This window comes from Medicago sativa, chromosome 4, assembly GCF_051527215.1.
Source record: "Medicago sativa cultivar Bolivia chromosome 4, Bolivia_mono, whole genome shotgun sequence".
Classification (NCBI taxonomy): Eukaryota; Viridiplantae; Streptophyta; class Magnoliopsida; order Fabales; family Fabaceae; genus Medicago; species Medicago sativa.
Genome location: NC_140752.1, coordinates 6423984 through 6443630, shown reverse-complemented (window position 1 = coordinate 6443630; position 19647 = coordinate 6423984). Strand labels below are relative to the sequence as shown.

Genomic DNA, 19647 nt, shown 5'->3' with positions numbered 1-19647 from the left:
ATAATGAAACAACTCAAAATTCAGAAGAGAATGACAGGAAAGGTTTAAGCCAACTTTATAGAGATTTTTTTTTTTTTTTTAAGGAAATGGAGTGATTTTTACATAACCTTCTTAGTTCTTGAACACAGAAACTTAGGATGGATTATCATCCAAATTTTACATATACAATGATCAAAACTAGCAACAAAAACATGACGCCTATTGCACACTGTCAACTAAAAGTTCAATTCATACAATGGCAAGACATCCCTAATACAAACATCTCTTAACTTCTCATGATGATGCAACAATTTTAAGATCTTAAACTAAAACTGCAGACTAAGGTGCAGTCAGTCCGCAGAAAATAAAACCTTGAATTAGGCACTGAGCAGAGTGAATTTGATCTTGTGTTCCAGATACAATCACAAGTCCTTCTGTTGCACCAGGTATTGGATCATGAACAACCACGTTTGCACCAGAGATCTGAGGATCAGGAAAGTCCAAAAGTCAAAACACTGTAAAAAGCCGATAAGAAATTGATCGATAATCAGATATAAACAGACCTGTCGAATTTGATTTAGGGTGCTGTTGTTCTCCCCGTACACATGGATTAAATACATATGAGGGATGGTGATCTCAACGGGTGAGTTATTTGGATTCTGTGATGAGTTTCCAGTCCTGGAAATAACAGACATATCAACATAAAATATCAGGCAATTTTGACGTATGTTGAAGCACCTAACAACAACTTGTATAAAATACTATGGTCACTTTAAAAGTCCTAAACTCACATTCCAGGAGTCCCATTTCTTGAAGGCAAATTAAAACTATCAGCCGTTGCCCCTGAATTTCCTCTGTTAACTGCCTGAAACACAAACCTAAAGGGTTAAAACATGTTCTTGAAAGCACGAAGGGCAGGCACAAGAAGAAGGAAAATTTGCTTTGTCTCCAAGAAAAATGCTTGGACTATATATAAATAAAAGTAAAGCTGACCTGAGGATTCCGTGATCTTGGAGAATTGGGTCCTTCATAACCACGAGGATAAGGAACTCTATCCATGTTTGGCGGACCGCGATACATACCATGTGAAAATGCATGCTGATGATCAACAGGCATTGGCGGACCAGCTGGATGGTCAATTCCATGAGGAGGTGGAGGAGGCATAGGTGGACCAGCTGGATGGTCAATCCCATGAGGAAGAGGAGGAGGATGTCCAGAAGGCAACATGTGATTTCTTGGCCTGTATAAAGGAGGAGGGGGTGTCTCTGGGAACGGTGGCACAGGTGGTGGTGCACCAAAATTTGGAGGAGTGTTCTTCATTGGGATAATAGTTTCTCGAATTCTGCTGGTTATGTGAAACAAAGCATCTTGCACAGATTGTATGGTCCCAATAACCTGGCGAGTTTAAAGCAAAATAACAAACTCTTAACAACCACATAACAATTTAATCAACTACCATCAAGTTTTGATTTATATCACATCAAAGCCGTATACAGTTAACATTGCAAATGTGTAAAGTGCAAATTACCTGTACAACTTCTTCATTGTGAGAAATGTACTTGATCTGTTCCTTCGAAAAGATACGTATATTGGCACCAGTGACTCTTCGCATTTCTGAGATAACATGACCTCCCTTGCCCAAGAGGCACCCTACCTGTGGTGAACGCACAAGGAGCCTGGCAACAACTGCATTACTATGCTCAAATCCAATCTCTGTAAGTCGACCATGAACGCGAATAACAGCATCTTGAGCAGGAGAATGCTTTTGCTCAGAATTCTGCAGAAATTTAGATCATCTTTAGTTCAGTTTCCTTAACAAATATCATATACATTGTATGTCAGGTTTTATAATATTTTCTTTTAGTCTTCTGCAATTCTCCCAACAGATGCCAACATGCTCGTAATGAAAACTATCAACACAGAAAAGTTACCATGATAAGAATAACTCAACAGCAACTCACAGAGTAAACAATCCGATGATGGACCCCAGCCACAAAAATCAGACAAACGTTACCTGTTTGATTATGACAAAAGAACAATCATATTTTAGATTTTTTTTTAACAAAGATCCCCAGAATAATTTAACACCAGAGAGCCGGCTATCAATAGTATCAACAATCATTCAAAGTGACAGAGTGCACACATTTATGAGACAATGCCAAAGAGCCGGAACAATTTAACGCTATGGAAACAAAATTAAAGAAGAAACTTTACACACAAAATTTAGCATAGTTACTGGCCTCTTTATGCAAAATGACATCCTTATCCTATGTACAAGTACGGTTACGGTGCAAATTAATAGATAACTAATTATCAATGACGTTTAAGCAGTTCTCATACCTCTAGCGCAGAGATGACGACCACACGCTCATCTGAATCGGGTCCAGCATCAACTATTTGTATAGATGCACCAGTTTCGTTTTGTAAAGCCCGCACCACAGAACCACCTTTCCCAATAAGACTACCAACTTTATCTTGCTGACACAACATCTTATAGACAACTTCCTCTTCCACAAACATTCTATGAGCAGGTCTAGCGCTCTCAGAACCCGGAAAAGAAGAATAGCCTCTGGAATGATGATCAGGAGGATGAGGACCCCGTTGAGGATAAGGTTCAACTTGAGCACCGCCAGACGATTTAAAACCACCAGAATTGCCTACATTATCCTGAAGACAGCTTGAAACTGCGAGAAGTGCTTTCTTTACTGCGTTAAAATTTCCGGTCATCTGCATACACCATAAACCTCAACATTAGTTTCCCATGGCTCGGCAAAAAAAAAGAGTAAGACCGCTACAATTTACAACAACAACCAAATCTTAGTCCACTAAGTTGTATTGGCTAAATAGATCAAACGACATCATAATGTTATATCATCAATGATGTCGATAGCCAAACTATCAGCCTCCAAATTTTTCTTGATATTTTCACATGTGACTTTTCTTAGCCTTCCCGTATCTTTAGCAACTGGACTTCTCTCCAATCTAATCTACCCTCTTTACTACAGAATTAACAAATCTCCTCCCCATATGCCCAAACCACCTAAGAAAAAAACTTAGCCCTCTTTTCTACAATAGTCGCTATGTTGATTCTCTCTAGCAATACCATTCTTTTCTTACAATAAGTAATATCATTCTCAATAGTATCTAATCTAATATTTCCACTAATTCAGCAACATTCTCGTATCTGCCACATTGAGATTATTCTCGTGTTGGTTTATACTACCCATCTAAACCAAAGAGGGATAAATTTTGGCTTAGATGCTTTTTTACATCTCATCCAAAATTGAACCCTCTTTTCCACAATAGGTGCTACGCCAACTCTCCCTCTCACCAATACCATTCCCAATCCTATCTTGTCTAGTACTTTCACTCATTCAATTCAGCGCAACGCTAATATGATAAATGCTACATTGATTTCATTACTACCCAACAATCCATCCCATCAACAACAACCAAGACTTACCTTATCCCACTAAGTGGGGTTGGCTACATACATCAAACGATGTTATAATATTTTATCATATACCACATTCTTATCCAATTCACCTCTAGGTCTTCATCTGTCTCTAGTGATTTGACTACGCTCTATCTAATCTACTCTCCTTACTACGAAATCTACAGGTCTTTTCTCTACAAGCCTAAACCACCTAAGCCGACTTTGTATCATCGTTTCTACGATAGGTGTTACCCCAACTCTCTAATGTTGTCATTTCTAATTCCACCGTGTCTAGTCTAACCACACATCCAACGTAACATCCTCATCTCTGCTACGATTATTCTATTCTCGTATTAGTTCTTTATCTCGACACATACAACACTTGCGAATCAACAACTGTACGATATTTGTAATTACTAATTGAATATTATGTTATATACTACTATAATTGTGCATTAATTAATAATATATATTAGCTTAAAAAGAATACCTGAATGAACTCATCACCAGGTGGAGGAATAGGAGAATGATCTTTAGGCAAAATCCTAACCTGAGCACCACTTTCTTGCCTAATCTTTTCAATAATCTTACCACCTCTACCAAGCACACACCCAACCTGATAACTAGGTGCTAACAATCTACACCCAACCGATTTCTTACTATTCTCCTCATTATTATCCTTCTCCACCATTCTCTCAAAAACCCTAATCAAAGCAAGCTGTGCAGCGGATTCCTCGGCCGCGGCGGAGATAATAACAACGATGCGGTCATCGGAGGAAGTGACATCTCCGGCGAAGTCGTCAATTAAAATCTTGACGCCGTCGCCGGAGAGGGAGAGTAGGGAATCGGATTTAGCGGCGGGACAGAGAATGCGGAAAACGGTGTCGGGTTGTGTCGGAGGAACATGATAGCGTCGCTTGTTGTTGTTGTTGTTTGACATCGCGTACGTTGTATGATGTCAGTGTACACTAACTACTTGCTTAGTTACACTTCGAAACTCAAACGCACACACCACTTCCTCTCACTGTTAGTTGGTTACAAAGTGGAAGTACACAAACTGTGAATTACACCAATTTTTTACCTTTTTTGTTTTTCGTTTCGCATCGCTTTAAATATACCCACCCAATTTCTCTAGTTTTCTAAATGTTTTTTAATTTCTACTAGACTCTTGACCCGTGCTACCGCACGAGTCTTTCCAAGAAGAAGTTAAACGAATAAGTCGCAACAATGTAAACATATATAGTTTAATAGAAGTCATATAAAAATTAAAAAATAAAATGAATTGAAAATTGATTTCATCGGTTATGGCCATTATTTGATGGTGAAATGTCAAAAATTTAAAATTACAAAACAGGTTGACACTATTAAAAATTACAAAAGAAATTAACAGAGATAAATGTTGCAATAAAAATAAAAATCTTCATAACATTTGAATCTTACCAAAACATCTATTTACTTTTAGCAGATCCAAAAACATACTCCCTCCGATCACATTTATAAGCAAAAATGCACTTTTTAGGTTCATTGAATAAATAATGAATTTGGTCTATGTATTGACCAAATACATTAAGTATTGAATGAATCTAAAAAGTGATTTTTTGCTTATAAATGTAACCGGAGGGAGTAATTTATTAAGCTTATTTGTTTGCTTTTTGATAACAAAAGTTAGGAAAATATTTTTTTTAAAAGGAAAATTAACACACATGTTAGCATGATCTCGAAAATCAAAATAAGTAGAACTATAACTAATAATTAAGACCCGTTAACTATAAAAAACCACATATTTTATTGATATTAACTAAAATTTGAAGTAAAATTGGTGATGTCCTTTTTTCAGTTTACAATAGGTGGTATGGCACCCATGTACTTTTTTGGATGATGACTAAACCGATTGTTAGAGATTCCACATTGAGGCTTAAAGTCAATTATATAATCCAGAAGAATAATTATTTATATATAAGTTAAATATATGTATTAAGTTTAGAGATATATACATAGAATTTCCCATTTTTTACCATTAAACAATAGAATTTTCCATTTCAGAATCTCAACAATAATAATGTGGAGTGACTTAAACTTTCTATTTTTTGGTCATTGCTACTATCTTTCTTCCATTGAGAATCATGCTATGAGTATCCTATTTCTTTTCTCTTTCTGAAAAGCTTTTTGGTTACATTCTCTTTCTGAAATGCTACAATATGAATCTGTCAATGTGAAAGAAAAAAAATTAATACCAGTAAAAAAGAAACAGCTTTAACTTGTAAGAAGCAACAACACAATGATACATGTACACATCTCATATTCCCTAACACTTAATCAACACCCTATTTTATCTTTATGATCAAAAGTTTATGCATAAAAAAAACAACAAAAGATTCATATTCATCCAATAAAACACAATTAAGCTTTTTTTGCAAAAAAAAAAAAAAAAAGATTCGTATATTTCAAATGAGGATTAGTGCTATTACATATAGTTTTTTGGCTCCCCAATTCCATTATATTGGGGAAAAAATGTTGTGGAATATACAAAGAACTTAGATATCAAGGACTAAAGCTAATATTATTTCAAAAATAAAAAGGACTAAAACTAATATGCAAAATGGAGTTATATATGCCCTTCTCAATGTCAGAGTCATGAGTGATCACTCTATTCGGATGGCTTCAAATAACACAATATACCCAACCTTTTGTCTCTGCATCAAAAGGCTCTGAAGTATTATCCTCCTTATCAATCATTGTTGAAGAATTTTTTTGGTAAAAATCGCCAAAAATATTATTAAACTGTTTCTAATCAAACCCATAAAACAAAATAAAAAATGAAAATGAAAGATGATTCAACTTACATAATTTGTAGAGGAGGGAATTTGGATCAATATTAAAGACAATACACACTTGAAACTGCAATAGTGAGGAGGGACAACATCAATGTAATTGTAGCCCAAACCATGTTGTCGATGAAGAACAGTCCTAAAACTCACTATTCCAAAGCAAATTAAGAAAACAATTTGTACCTCGAATGAATCAATAATCCATTTTAGCCATTCAGATACACATTAAGAAAAAGGTCAACAATTCAAGATAAACCAACTATCCTCGAAAGAAAAGGAATTGCACATGAATAAAAATGATGAGAGAAAATTACCTCAACGACAAAATATTCATGATTAGATTGATTAGAACAGAAATTGTATGGAAATCCATTAAGATTAATTGTACCACAAAGGTATGTGCACGCCACTATTTAAACCGGACTCATAGACAAAATGAATTTGAATCATGGTGACATGTGTACACAATGAATTGGGGAGTTGGAGAGACTTCTCGTGGAATACAAATTCACTTGCTGCATGGAGAGATATGGAAGGCCACATTAAATGTTTAATGGATCGGTGGGTAGTTGGTAGGAATGACCGAAATTAATGCAAGAAAATTTTGTTAATTTTGTTAACAAAGGTTGGAGCGATCTGTATTGTCAAAAAAATAGGAGTGGATATGCAACAGATAAATGGGAGTGGAATTTGTTAAGAAGGACTGTAGCGACAGATAAGAGTGGATATGCAACAGATTTGTTGTTTTTATTGTTAATAATATTTTGTTAATAGGAGTGGATAGGAACAATTTGTTAATAGGAGTGATTTTTTTTATGTTTATCTGTTTAGTAGGAAACGATTAGGAACAATACGATTTTTGGCTTGCAAAAAAATAGGGTTAATAGGGTTAAACAAATCGGAATTAAGCTTTAGGGTTAAAACAGTAAATTTTAGCAATAGGGTTTAGGTTAAAATTAGAGCTAAAATAAGCTTTCGGGTTAACTTTTATAGATAAATAGATTAGGGTAGAAAATATTTGCTTCATAAAAAAAAAGGCAGGAGGATAGGAATAAAATTGGTGCTATGAATTTTTTTAGATGGAATTTGTTATGTTAAATAATTGCAAACTTAAAAGTGTAGAAAATATGTGCTTAAAAAAAAGAAGGATAGGAATAAAAAAAAAAGGAGGATAGGAATTAAAAAAAAAATAATAAGGATTCGGTTGGCCAAAAGGAGGATAGGAATAAAAAAAAAGGAGGATAGGAATTAAAAAAAAAAAAGGATTCGTAAAAAAAGGAGGATAGGAATAAAAAAAGGGGATAGGAATTCAAAATAAAAATAAAAATAAGGATTCGGATGGCCAAAATTATAGCAAACTTGATAACAAAATTCGGCTAGCATTAATCAAGTAAGATGATCAATGGCTAAAATTGAATGGCGCCTAAATGTGCAAGATCCAATGGCTCAGAAAAGTGGAGGGAGAAATGGGGGGAAAATATTAGGGTTAGAAATAGCTTTAGGGGTTAAGCTTTATTATATAAGATTTGTTAGGTTAATTCGGATGGCCAAAACTATAGGAAAACAAATTTTGGATTTAAGTGAATTGATAACAAATTTCGGATATGACCAAAATTATAATTAGAGATAAATATGAAATAGTTGTTTCGGAAAATAGAAGAGATAATTACGAAATAGTTGTTTCGGAAAATAGAAGAGATAAATATAATATGATCAATGGCTAAAATTGAATGGCGCCTAAATGCGCAAGATCCAATGGCTTAGAAAAGTGGATGAAAAAATGGGGGGAAAAATTAGGTTTAGGGTTAACTTTACGGATTAAGCATTTACCACGGTTTAGGGTTTATTTTTATTGAGAGAAACAGGTTTAGGGCTTCGTATATATAACCAAAATATTTGCTTCATAAAAAAAAGGCGAGGATAAGAATAAAATTTGTGCGATGCATTTTTTTAGATGGAATTTGTTATGTTAAATTGCAATCGTAAAAGTGTAGAAAATATTTGTTTCAAAAAAAAAAAAGGAGGATACGAATGAAATTTGTTAGGTTAATTTTTTTTTTTTGAAAGGGAAATTTGTTAGGTTAATTAATAAATAAGGATTCGGATGGCCAAAACTATAGGAAAACAAATTTCGGATTTAAGTGAATTGATAACAAATTTCGGATATGACCAAAATTATAATTAGAGATAAATATGAAATAGTTGTTTCGGAAAATAGAATAGATAAATACGAAATAGTTGTTTCGGAAAATAGAAGAGATAAATATAATATGATCAATGGCTAAAATTGAATGGCGCCTAAATGCGCAAGATCCAATGGCTTAGAAAAGTGGATGAAAAAATGGGGGGAAAAATTAGGTTTAGGGTTAGCTTTACGGGTTAAGCTTTAGTAAATAAGATTATATAAGATTTGTTAGGTTAACTTTTTTTTTTTTTTTGAAAGGGAAATTTGTTAGGTTAATTAATAAATAAGGATTCGGATGGCCAAAACTATAGGAAAACAAATTTCGGATTTAAGTGAATTGATAACAAATTTCGGATATGACCAAAATTATAATTAGAGATAAATATGAAATAGTTGTTTCGGAAAATAGAATAGATAAATACGAAATAGTTGTTTCGGAAAATAGAAGAGATAAATATAATATGATCAATGGCTAAAATTGAATGGCGCCTAAATGCGCAAGATCCAATGGCTTAGAAAAGTGGATGAAAAAATGGGGGGAAAAATTAGGTTTAGGGTTAGCTTTACGGGTTAAGCTTTAGTAAATAAGATTTGGAAAATGTTAACGAGTGTCTCGGGTCACTGGTTAACGAAACTAAAAAAGAAAGTGAAAGTCAAAAAAGACACTTTTTAATCTTTTAATGCATTGATTACACAGCTTTCAAGACAAATATTACTATATTTACTTCCTTAACCAGTGCCCCCGGACACTGGTTAACAAGACCCTTTCTATTTTTCTTTTTATAAAAATCCACGTTTTTTGTTGCAGAAGACTTTTTTTTAAAGACGTATCATTGATAATACTATATAAGATATCATTAGTTTATCAGTTTAATAATTTAACTATTTAATCTTTAATTTGAAGTTATATATTTTTTGACAAATTTTGAAGTTATATATAAATTAATAAAGATTAAATAGTTAAATTAATAAAATAATTATATTTTAAGGTTTTATAGATTATATGTGGACTTTGTCACAATTATAGACATTTTTTCACTGTATGTTATTAATCTAGGTGTTGTGAGTTTATTCGCAGATAATCCTTTTTTATTTTAACGATTTTGAATTTGTGTTTTTTTGATATATTTTCTATTGATTTGAATTAATGAATGAATTTTTTTAGTAAGAGTAGAAAAGAAAAAAAGTCACCATCTCATGTTGTGTTATAACCCACGGAAGTCTTTGTAAACTTAGCTCAATTAATACAAACAATGCAAAGTCAAAAATTCAAACCTTGACTACCACAAAAAAAAACCCACTACAACCAGAGTTTAATTTTTCGATGTAACAATTTTTATCGGACTCTATTTGTTCTTGTCTGAGTACCATAACTTTATTTTTTTTCGAGATTGAAACCCCTAACCTTAAATATATTATACATAGTCGGAACTAATTCCAGAACTCCTTTCTCCATAGAAAATGAGGCTTAAGACCAAAAATAAAAAACCCACCAGATTTTCGTTTTGCCGCCAGGGTTTATGAGTTCCTCCACAACCCATTTTCCTATGTTGTGAAATCCTCTTCTTCATTTTTATGATTCAAAACCCAAAACCCTAACTTCCTCTTTCTTCAATTCAATTCAACAATGGCGTCTCAGAAACTCACTGAGTACGAACACAAGCGACTCGAAAACATTCGACATAACAATGAAATAATGGCCGCACTCAAACTTCAATCCAAAGCCTCCCAACTCTCCAACGAGAGGGTTATTACCAAATCAGAGAAAAAACCAAAAACTGAAACCCCATTTCTCATCAGACACTCATTTCGAACAAGAGGTATTCCACCCGATTTCAAAGGCTTAGATTTCCATCATAAAACTCCTACTTCACCCAAATTTACACTTTCTCACAGATTAGCTTCATTGGTTACATTTTGCCAAAACCGGAAGAAACCAAATTTTGACAAAAATGTTCGGTGTAATGTTCGTAGAGAGGTAGCATTAAGGTATGTGTATAGGGAATATTTGTTTGTGTTTAAATCAACATGTTGTACTGGCTTGTTTGGATAAACAACTTATAACTTATAGCACAAGTGTTTATGTATAAGCTTGCATAAGCTATTTTTATTGTATAAGATAATTCAACTTTCAATTATTTTTGTATATAAGTTATTTTTATAATCTATATGGAGAACTTATGAAAATAAGTTGAAAAAAGCTGATGAAAATTGCCATAAGTTATTTTGATAAATTTTCCCAAACAGAATCACAAAACTTATGTTAGTTCAAAAGCTCAATTAGGTCATTCCAAACAGAACATTGACCCATTTGGATTGGCTTGTTTTTGAGTTTATGCAAAGCAACTTATGCAAATAAATAAGCTTTTATGCATGATTCATAAGCTTGTCAAGGTAGTTTATGAAAAAAATAGCTATGAAGATACAATTTTCGTTAGTGAGAACTTATGAAATAACATAAAAGCTTATTTATTTGTATAACGTATTTTTCATAAGCTCAAAAGTATGTCAATCCAAATGAATTCATAGTGGCAGTTCATCGACCTACAATGATGGATATTTGCTTTTAAAAGGAGACTCGCTCAGTGTTTCTTTTGTGGTAATAGTGTTCAGGTTCTTTAAAAATCAATGAAGTATAGATTGTTTCAGTTTCAGTTCATATTAGTCAAGGACCTGGATGTTTTTCTCTGATGAGACCATCTAAAGCTTAACTGATATATTGCATCTATAAAGTTCCTTATGTTATGAAGAAATATACAACTTTGCAAATTTAAAGTGGAGATTTGATGGATATATTGGATTTGTTTACTTTCTAAAAACATTTTTAGTTGTTATGTTCTAAAATTTGTGATAATTTTAAATTCGTAACAAGGAGATGGAAGACTTATGTAGACGTATGTGACAGAGAGAAGATAGAAAACAAATTAGAAAGAATGCATTTTCAGAAACAATGAAAACAATGTTTTGACATGTTCAAAACTTCTGAAAACGATTGATCTGTTTTCAAAAATTGTATAAGAAAATGGCGAGGAAAATGTTGGATCTACATTCTGTTGTATTTATTAGTTGAATTGAAGTAAAAATGAAAGCAGGAAACATTAAAAGTAAAGAGACCCTAACACTGCCCTAACACCATATGTAATGATAATCTTCTAGCTCTGCCTTTCGTAAAGCAGTGTAATAGTACAAATGTAGTGAATATACGCTACTTGTCAAGTTTATATGCTGAGTTGCTGATGTCTGCAAACTTTTATATGTATAAATCCACGTTCTGACCGACATTATTTTGTTTATGTCCAACACTTGCTAACAAATACAACTAACTTCTTTAGGATGCAAAGAAATAAAGGCCGATTTACATCTGCCAAGTCCAACCATGACGAGTCTGCATCGGCTGAAATGAATTGTGGAACAAGTGAAGGTCTGATGGCAGTCAATGATGGATCCCAACAGCAAGATAATGTGTAAGTTGATTGGTTTATTTTTGAACAAGGGAAGAAAAACTGAATGGGTATTCTAATCTATATATTTTTGAACAAACATATAAGCTTTTATGTATGATTCATAAGCTTGTCAAGGTAGTTTATGAAAAAAATAGCTTATGAAGATACAATTTTTCGTTAGTGAGAACTTATGAATTAACATAAAAGCTTATTTATTTGCATAAACCATTTTTCATAATCGCAAAATAAGCCAATCCAAACAAGTCCATAGTTGGCAGTTCATTGACCAGTCTGCAATGATAGATATTTGCTTTTAAAAGGAGGCTCACTCAGTGTTTCTTTTGGGAAATAGTATTCAGGTTCTTTCAAAATCAGTGAACTATAGATTGTTTCAATTTCAGTTCATATTAGTCAAGGACTTGGATCTTTTTCTCTGATGAGACCATCTAATGCTTAACTGATATATTGCATCTATAAATTTTGATAAAGAGAAGATAAAAAACAAACTTGTAGTTCATATTAATTTTGAATTCCTAACAAGGAGATGGAAGACTTGTGCAGCAAACATATGTGATAAAGAGAAGATAAAAAACAAACTTGGAAGAAATGAAAAAAATAAACTTCTGAAAATGTTAGATCTGTTTTAAGAAATTGTAAACGAAAATGGTGAGGGAAATATTGGATCTATATTCTGTTGTATAATTTGAAGTAAAAATGTAAGCAAGAAACATCGAAAGTTAACTGACCCTAACACTCCAATGGAGTTCTGTCTTAACACCGTATGTAATGATAATCTTCTCGCTCTGCCCTTCTTAAAGCAGTGTAATAGTCTACATGTAGTGAATATATGATACCTGTCAAGTTTATCTGCTGAGTTGCTGATGTTGCGTACTTTTATATGTATAAATCAATGTTCTGACCGAAGTTATTTTATTATATGTGCAACACTTGCTAACAAATACAAGCAACTTCTTTAGGATGAAAAGAAGTAAAGGCCGATTTACATCTACCAAGTCCAACCTTGACGAGTCTGCATCAGCTGAAATGAGTTGCGAAACGCGGAAGGAACAAAATTTTGACAAAAAAGTTCGGTATAATGTTCGTAGAGAGGTAGCATTAAGGTATGTTTAGAGGGAATATTTGTTTGTGTTGAAAAAATATATGAAAATTGTCATAAATCTTATGAAAAAATCTTATTTGTTTTCATAAATTCTTCCAAAGAGTCTCGCAAAACTTATGCTAGTAGATAAACTCAATTAAGTCAGTCCAAACAGAACATTGACCCTTTTGGATTGGCTTATTTTTTAGCTTATGCGAAGCAACTTAGGCAAATAAATAAGCTTTTATGCATAATTCATAAGCTTGACAATGTAGTTTATGAAAAAACAGCTTATGAAGATACAATTTTCGTTTGTGAGAACTTATGAATTAACATAAAAGCTTATTTATTTGCATAAGTTATTTTTCATAAGCTCAAAAATAAGTCAATCCAAACGAGTTCATAGTGGCAGTTCATCAACCTGCAATGATAGATATTTGTTTCTTTTGGGGAAATAGTGTTCTGGTTCATTCAAAATCAGTGAACTATATATTGTTTCAGTTTCGGTTCATATTAGTTAAGGACTTGGATCTTTCTCTCTGATGAGACCATCTAAAGCTTAGCTTATATATTGCATCTATAAAGTTCCTTACGCCATAAAGAATGATATAACTTTGGAAATTTAAAGTGGGGATTTGATGAATACATTTGGTTTAAACTTTTCCTAAAAACATTTTTAGTTTTTATGTTCTAAAGTTCGTGTTAATTTTAAATTACTAATAAGGAGATGGACAACCTATGTAGCAAACATATGTTATAGAGAGAAGATAGAAACAAACTAGGAAGAATGCATTTTCAGAAACAATGAAAACAATGTTTTGACATTTTCAAAACTTCTGAAAACGCTTGATCTGTTTTAAAAAATTGTATAAGAAAATGGCAAGGAAAATGTTGGATCTACATTCTGTTATATTTATTAGTTGAAGTAAAAATGAAAGCAGGAAACATTGAAAGTAAACAGACCCTAACACTGCCTTAACACCATATGTAATGATAATCTTCTAGCTCTGCATTTCTTAAAGCAGTGTAATAGTATAGATGTAGTGAATATATGCTACCTGTCAAGTTTATACGCTGAGTTGATGATGTCTGCATGTACTTTTATATGTATAAATTCATGTTCTGACCGACATTATTTTGTTTTATGTGCAACACTTGCTAACAAATACAAGTAACTTCTTTAGGATGCAAAGAAATAAAGGCCGATTTACATCTGCCAAGTCCAACCATGATGAGTCTGCATCGGCTGAAATGAATTGCGGAACAAGTGAAGGTTTGATGGCAGACAATGATGGATCCCAACAGCAAGATAATGTAAGTAGACTGGTTTATTTTTGAACAAGGGAAGAAAAACTGAATGAGTATTCTAATCTATATATTATGGTTGACTTGATAGCTTGAAAATAATCTTATTTGGAAAGATTTCAACCTATACTGAAATTGTCCTTTATATTATTTTATACTGAAATTGTCCTTTATATTATTTGATAAATAGTCTTTCTTTCAACTCATATCAGTTGTAGGCATTGTAACATCAGTGAGAAGTGCACGCCAATGATGCGGCGTGGACCTGAAGGGCCAAGAACCCTCTGCAATGCTTGTGGACTTCTGTGGGCAAATAAGGTAAATGGGAACTATGTTAATTTTTCATGTCAATTGTTATCCTTTTGTTTTTCCAATGTTGCTCCATACAATTATTACGGGTTAATCATGATTTTGGTCCCTGTAATATTGAGCCAATTCGGTTTTGGTCCGTATAAAATAAAAAATTTAGATTTCATTTCTCCACTTTTTTCCCCTCATTTATCTGTCATTGTGAATGTGTTAAAGTGGCGTACTGATTTGGAATATATCATTATTTTATGTTTTTATTAATGCCACCTGGCATTCTTCTTCTTCCTCTTGGTTTAGGTTCGACCATTCATCTTCTCCTTCGTTGTTTCTTCTTGTCTCTACTTCAAACCCTGTTTATGCATCTTCACATTTTTGCTTCATCGTCATCGCGTTTCTGCTTCATCTTCTACTGAATCGTATGGCTAATGTTAACGATTTATGTTCGTAGCCATTGACTGGGCTTATGTTTCATGCCTTCTTTTCAGATTTGCAGGAAAAATGGGAGGTAGTAGAAGACTGGGCGTACAACCTAAGGTTATATGCAGAAGTTGTTAGTTGGGATGATGAATTTGACGTGGTTAATGGAAGAAATACAATAGTTTTTAAAAAAAAAATGGAAGAAATACAATTCCACCCAATGTTGACGGTGATTGCAACATACATGAAATGAAGGTTTTTTTGAAGCAATTTGGGAATGATTTTGGAAAAGAATATATCAAGGAATATTGACAAAATGAAGAAGTTAGAGAGGGAAAAGAAGAACTTACTCATGATGGCTTTGATGATGTCTTGGATTTTTTGCTGTAACTTACAAGTCAATGTAAAATTTGTCGTGTACTCTCAATATTTTTTGGTTGTAACAATCCAAGTCAGTGTAAGCTTTAGATGTTGTTGATGTTAAATGTTATGTATGCTTTGTGACTTATGTAAATTACGTGTAAGGATATGAATTGGTCCCCTTATTTATAATTGTGTTGGTCATGATGACACAGAATACCGCCAACATAAGTTTATGCCAAGATTATGAAACAATTTTTGTGTTTGTAACACAGAATTGATCCTCTTTCTATAAGATTATGTGTCACAAAATACAACCAATCTATAATTGTGTAAGTGAATGTTCTGATTAGGTTGTGGGGATACAATATTAAAAGAGACATGAATTGGTCTGAATCTATCTTGAAAAATCAAAACATATGCTTGAATAGAAGACATGAATAAGAGGAATCCAAAATAGTAGTAGGAATCCAAATTGAATTTTTTTTAATACCCTAGTCCCAAAAAATTTAATAGAAATTATTGTAGTTTCTAAAACGAGTCTAAGTATGATAGAATCTCTTTGTGAAATGGTTTACATCTATTTATATAAAAGTCTGAAAAATGCAGATTCGCCTAGCGAAATCTGCTTGCCTAGTGAATCTGCTCTTGCATCTCCTTGGAACTTCTCTAAAGTCCCTCGTTTTAGCCTCGCTCTTGCTCGTCCAGCGAATCTTGGAAAACTTGACAGTTTCTTCTGATTCGACCCCAGAAACCTTTGAATTCAAAATTGCAACTTTTCTTTGGACACGACTCTAAATGAAAAACATCCGAGCACAATTTCATCAAATAAAAAATAGAATAAAATTAAATGATGTTGATTGATGTGATTACTTTTTTAATTTTTTTTCATTTTATGTGAGATCGCCCAAATATTTTTGATTGAGTTATGACCGTATAAAACTTGCTCTTACCAAAGATTTTAATTTCAATCTGCTCACTTATCAACTAAAAAATAGTCTTTAAGACATCAAGTTATAGTTTAATTTTACTAAACTGAATATTTAATGTTAAAGAAGAGCAAGAGTGAAACAAAAATTCCTTTGTTATTTATTTATTTATTTTGACAAGAAAATCTCAGCTAGGCATGACAATGGGGTGGAGTGGGGACAAGTTTTACCTTCCCCGTCCCCATACCCGGTTCTTATATACTTAACTGTTACCCTACCCATATCCAAAGGGGATGAGAAATTGAATCACATCTCCATCCCCGACGAGTTCGGGTATCCCCGTCCCCGCATTGAATAATTCTTTTTAATAAAAAAAATAGAAGTTTTTTTTTGCATCCCCAAGAGAAATGTTGTAATACATTATCCAAAAATATGCTCACTTTAACATTTGTTAAACGGAATGATTTATTTGTTCCTTTATAGATGGGAAACCTAAAAGAGGCGTTAAATGCTTATGCAGTTATGAACCAGAGTGGTCATGTTTCAGATCACTCTACAAGTATTGTGTTAGTTGCCTCTTTTTGTAGATGCGGGAGACTTGAAGAAGCCGAGTATTTTGTGGACCACGTGAGCAGGATGGGTCTTGCTCCTAGCTCTGTTACTTTTGACTGCATTATAGATAGCTACGGAAATTGTGGGGACGCATTAAAAGCGTTCTCTGTGTTTGATAAAATGAATAGTTTAGGCCATTTACCAAGCCAGTTCACATAAGAGGGTCTACTGAAAGGACTTCTTATTGGCGGACATATTAATGAAGCCAAAATATTTATGCATAGACCTAGTAGCATTCCATATGCCATTGGTAGTACTTTCTGCAACACGATGCTTACTTTGACATCAAGATCAGGAAATTTATCGAATGTGGTTGCCCTTCTTGATGAGATGGTTATGAATAATTTTGTGCTTGACAGCTTTACATACACCAGTCTTATTGCAGGACTATGCATGAAGGGTAAAACAGTCCCTGCCCTCCTTTTGTCAGGAAGGGCAATTGAAAAAGGATTATTATCTCCAAATCCTGCAATGTACACTAGTTTAGTTGATGGTTTTCTTTAGGAAGGACATTCAAAAGCTGCTTTATATATGTTTGAAGATATGTTAAACGAAGGTGTTCAACCTGATGCTATTGCATTCAATGTTCTTTTGGATCGATACTCAAGGAAGGGAAAAATGTCAAAGGTAAATGATATCCTTTCAACAATGAGGAGTAGAAGTTTATGCTTCAACTTGGCTACTTACAACATTCTCTTGCATGGATATTCAAAGAGGCACGACATGGCAAGATGTTCTAAGTTATACAATGAAATGATCATACACGGTTTTGCACCTGATAGGTTAACATGGCACTCTCTAATTCTTGGATATTGTAAGTCTGGATCATTGGATGTTGCCGTGAAATTTTTAAGAAAGATAACAGTTGAAGGTTTCAAAGTTGATTGTTTTACCTTGAATGTGCTTGTTAGTAAGCTGTGTGACGGAATGAGATAAAAATGGCCTTTGATCTTGTAAAACAACTGAATATGTTAGGAGTTACTCCTAATGTAGATACATACAATGCCCTTTTTAATGGATTCATTAGAACTTGTTCTTTTGATGAAGCCCGTTGTATTCTGCATGCCTTGTTGGAAAATGGCTATGCTCCTACATGTAAACAATTTACCACGCTAATTAAGGGCATGTGCGGAATGGGAAATGTAAAAGGAGCAATGGAGCTTCAAGATGAGATGAAAATACTTGGGGTCAGCTCCCAAGGTGTTGCTATGAGTGCTATTATCAGAGGGCTTGCACGTTCAAGGAAGACTGACGACGCTACTCGCATTCTTGATATCATGCTCGAGATGCGAATCATTCCAACTGTTGCTACTTTCACGACATTATTGCACACATATTGCAAAGAAGGTAATGTTGCCAAGGCATTGGAATTGAGAAGTGTAATGGAACAATGTCATGTGAAGCCTGATGTTGCTGCATACAACGTTCTTATATCTGGCCTTTGTGCCGATGGTGATATTCAAGCTGCTTTTCAACTTTATGAAGAGATGAAACAAAGAGATATTTGGCCTAATACCTCTATATACATAGTTCTTATTGATTCATTTTTGTGCACTGGAAACTATAACGTTGAAAGTGAAAAGCTATTGAGGGATTTACAGACCAGGGAATTGATGTCTTTGGATTTACACAGAGGCATTGAAATACTGAATGAATTATTGATGATCGCAAGGAAAGAGTTAATTCATACGAGGTACAAAACAAAAAGAAAATATGGTTAATCACAGGATGCGTTCACCTTTTCCAGAAATGTGAGTTGGCAGATGATGCTGAGATAACAGTATTGTTCCTCAGCTAATATAACTGATCTGGTTTGCATTTTATTCATCTAGTCACATTATTTTGTTTCTTGAACAGTATCTTGCACCCTTGATTCTTAATTTAGTTGTAGTAATTGATATCTATTCAAACCCTATAACAACCTTCATCATTGAGATTGCGAGATCCAAAGGTTTCTCCCTCGATTCCGTTCACCTTGTTTCTTTCTGCGTAGTTATTACCACTATATTCCAATTCTCTTTAATTAATTTTGCATCACTTTCATCAAATTTTCTACGCTTTTTTATCCCCAATTTTATGCATCACTTTTTGTTTTATTTCAAACCCTAATTCAATTGTTCTTAATGCTCTGTTATCATGTTTATTGTTCAATTGGATTAAACATGATTGTTTATCTTTTTCTCTTTGATCTGTTTGTTATAAATTCTTAGGGAGTGTTTGGATTGGTTTATTTGAGTTTATCTACTACGTGTGAGACTTTTCGGAAGAACTTATGAAAATAGATTATGACATGTTTGTAGGTTGTTTTCAGCTTATAACTTATACGAAAACAAAGTAATTTAAATTTTGTTAAAGAAATAACTTATAATAACTGCTTATCCTTATGAGAGTTTATGCTATGAGCTGTAAATTAAGCTATTAATCCAAACAGGGCCTTGATATGTTAAGTTACGCCCTTTTGTCTTGTTTATTTGGCACAACACTTGGAATGTTTTACCGAATTCTAGCAGTTTAGTTAGTTTTTGAGTTCAGCATTTTGAGACGTGTTTTGTGTTTGTTTGCTGCTATTAATTTCATTATGCCATCGAAGAGGTTAATTGAAAACTTATATTTCACAGATCATCTATTCGTTAGTTATGATTTGTGAAACGTAGCTGATCCATGTGTTGTTAATAAAGTGTGTTGATTTTGCAGCAATTCAACTGGGGCAAGCAAGAAGTATGAAAGGGGTATTTCAGATATAGT

The 19647-nt window shown here is 33.4% G+C and overlaps 2 protein-coding genes and 1 pseudogene across 5 annotated transcripts; 2 read left to right on the top strand and 1 right to left on the bottom strand.

Annotated features, from left to right (window-relative positions):
- Nucleotides 1-43: 43 nt before the first annotated feature.
- Nucleotides 44-4423, bottom strand: LOC146925819 (KH domain-containing protein HEN4-like). The gene is made up of 7 exons (XM_085758273.1): nt 3906-4423; nt 2320-2706; nt 1508-1756; nt 973-1374; nt 771-844; nt 543-657; nt 44-462 (listed from the first exon to the last, which is right to left on the bottom strand). The coding sequence occupies exons 1-7, from the start codon at nt 4353-4355 to the stop codon at nt 319-321; spliced, it is 1821 nt and encodes a 606-aa protein (XP_085614399.1). The 5' UTR covers nt 4356-4423; the 3' UTR covers nt 44-318.
- A 5449-nt stretch (nt 4424-9872) lies between these two features.
- On the top strand, nt 9873-15603 carry LOC146925818 (uncharacterized). Of its 4 annotated transcripts, none has more exons than XM_085758269.1 (6): nt 9874-10417; nt 11761-11892; nt 12837-12992; nt 14155-14286; nt 14488-14593; nt 15070-15603. In XM_085758269.1, the coding sequence occupies exons 1-6, from the start codon at nt 10056-10058 to the stop codon at nt 15091-15093; spliced, it is 912 nt and encodes a 303-aa protein (XP_085614395.1). In that variant the 5' UTR covers nt 9874-10055; the 3' UTR covers nt 15094-15603. The 4 variants fall into 4 exon arrangements, with proteins under 4 accessions (XP_085614397.1, XP_085614398.1, XP_085614395.1 ...); XM_085758270.1 differs by having other exon boundaries at nt 9875-10417; nt 12849-12992; XM_085758271.1 differs by lacking the exon at nt 11761-11892 and having other exon boundaries at nt 9873-10417; nt 12849-12992.
- Nucleotides 15604-16773: 1170 nt separating this feature from the next.
- LOC146925817 (uncharacterized) lies at nt 16774-18816 on the top strand (annotated as a pseudogene).
- Nucleotides 18817-19647: the final 831 nt, after the last annotated feature.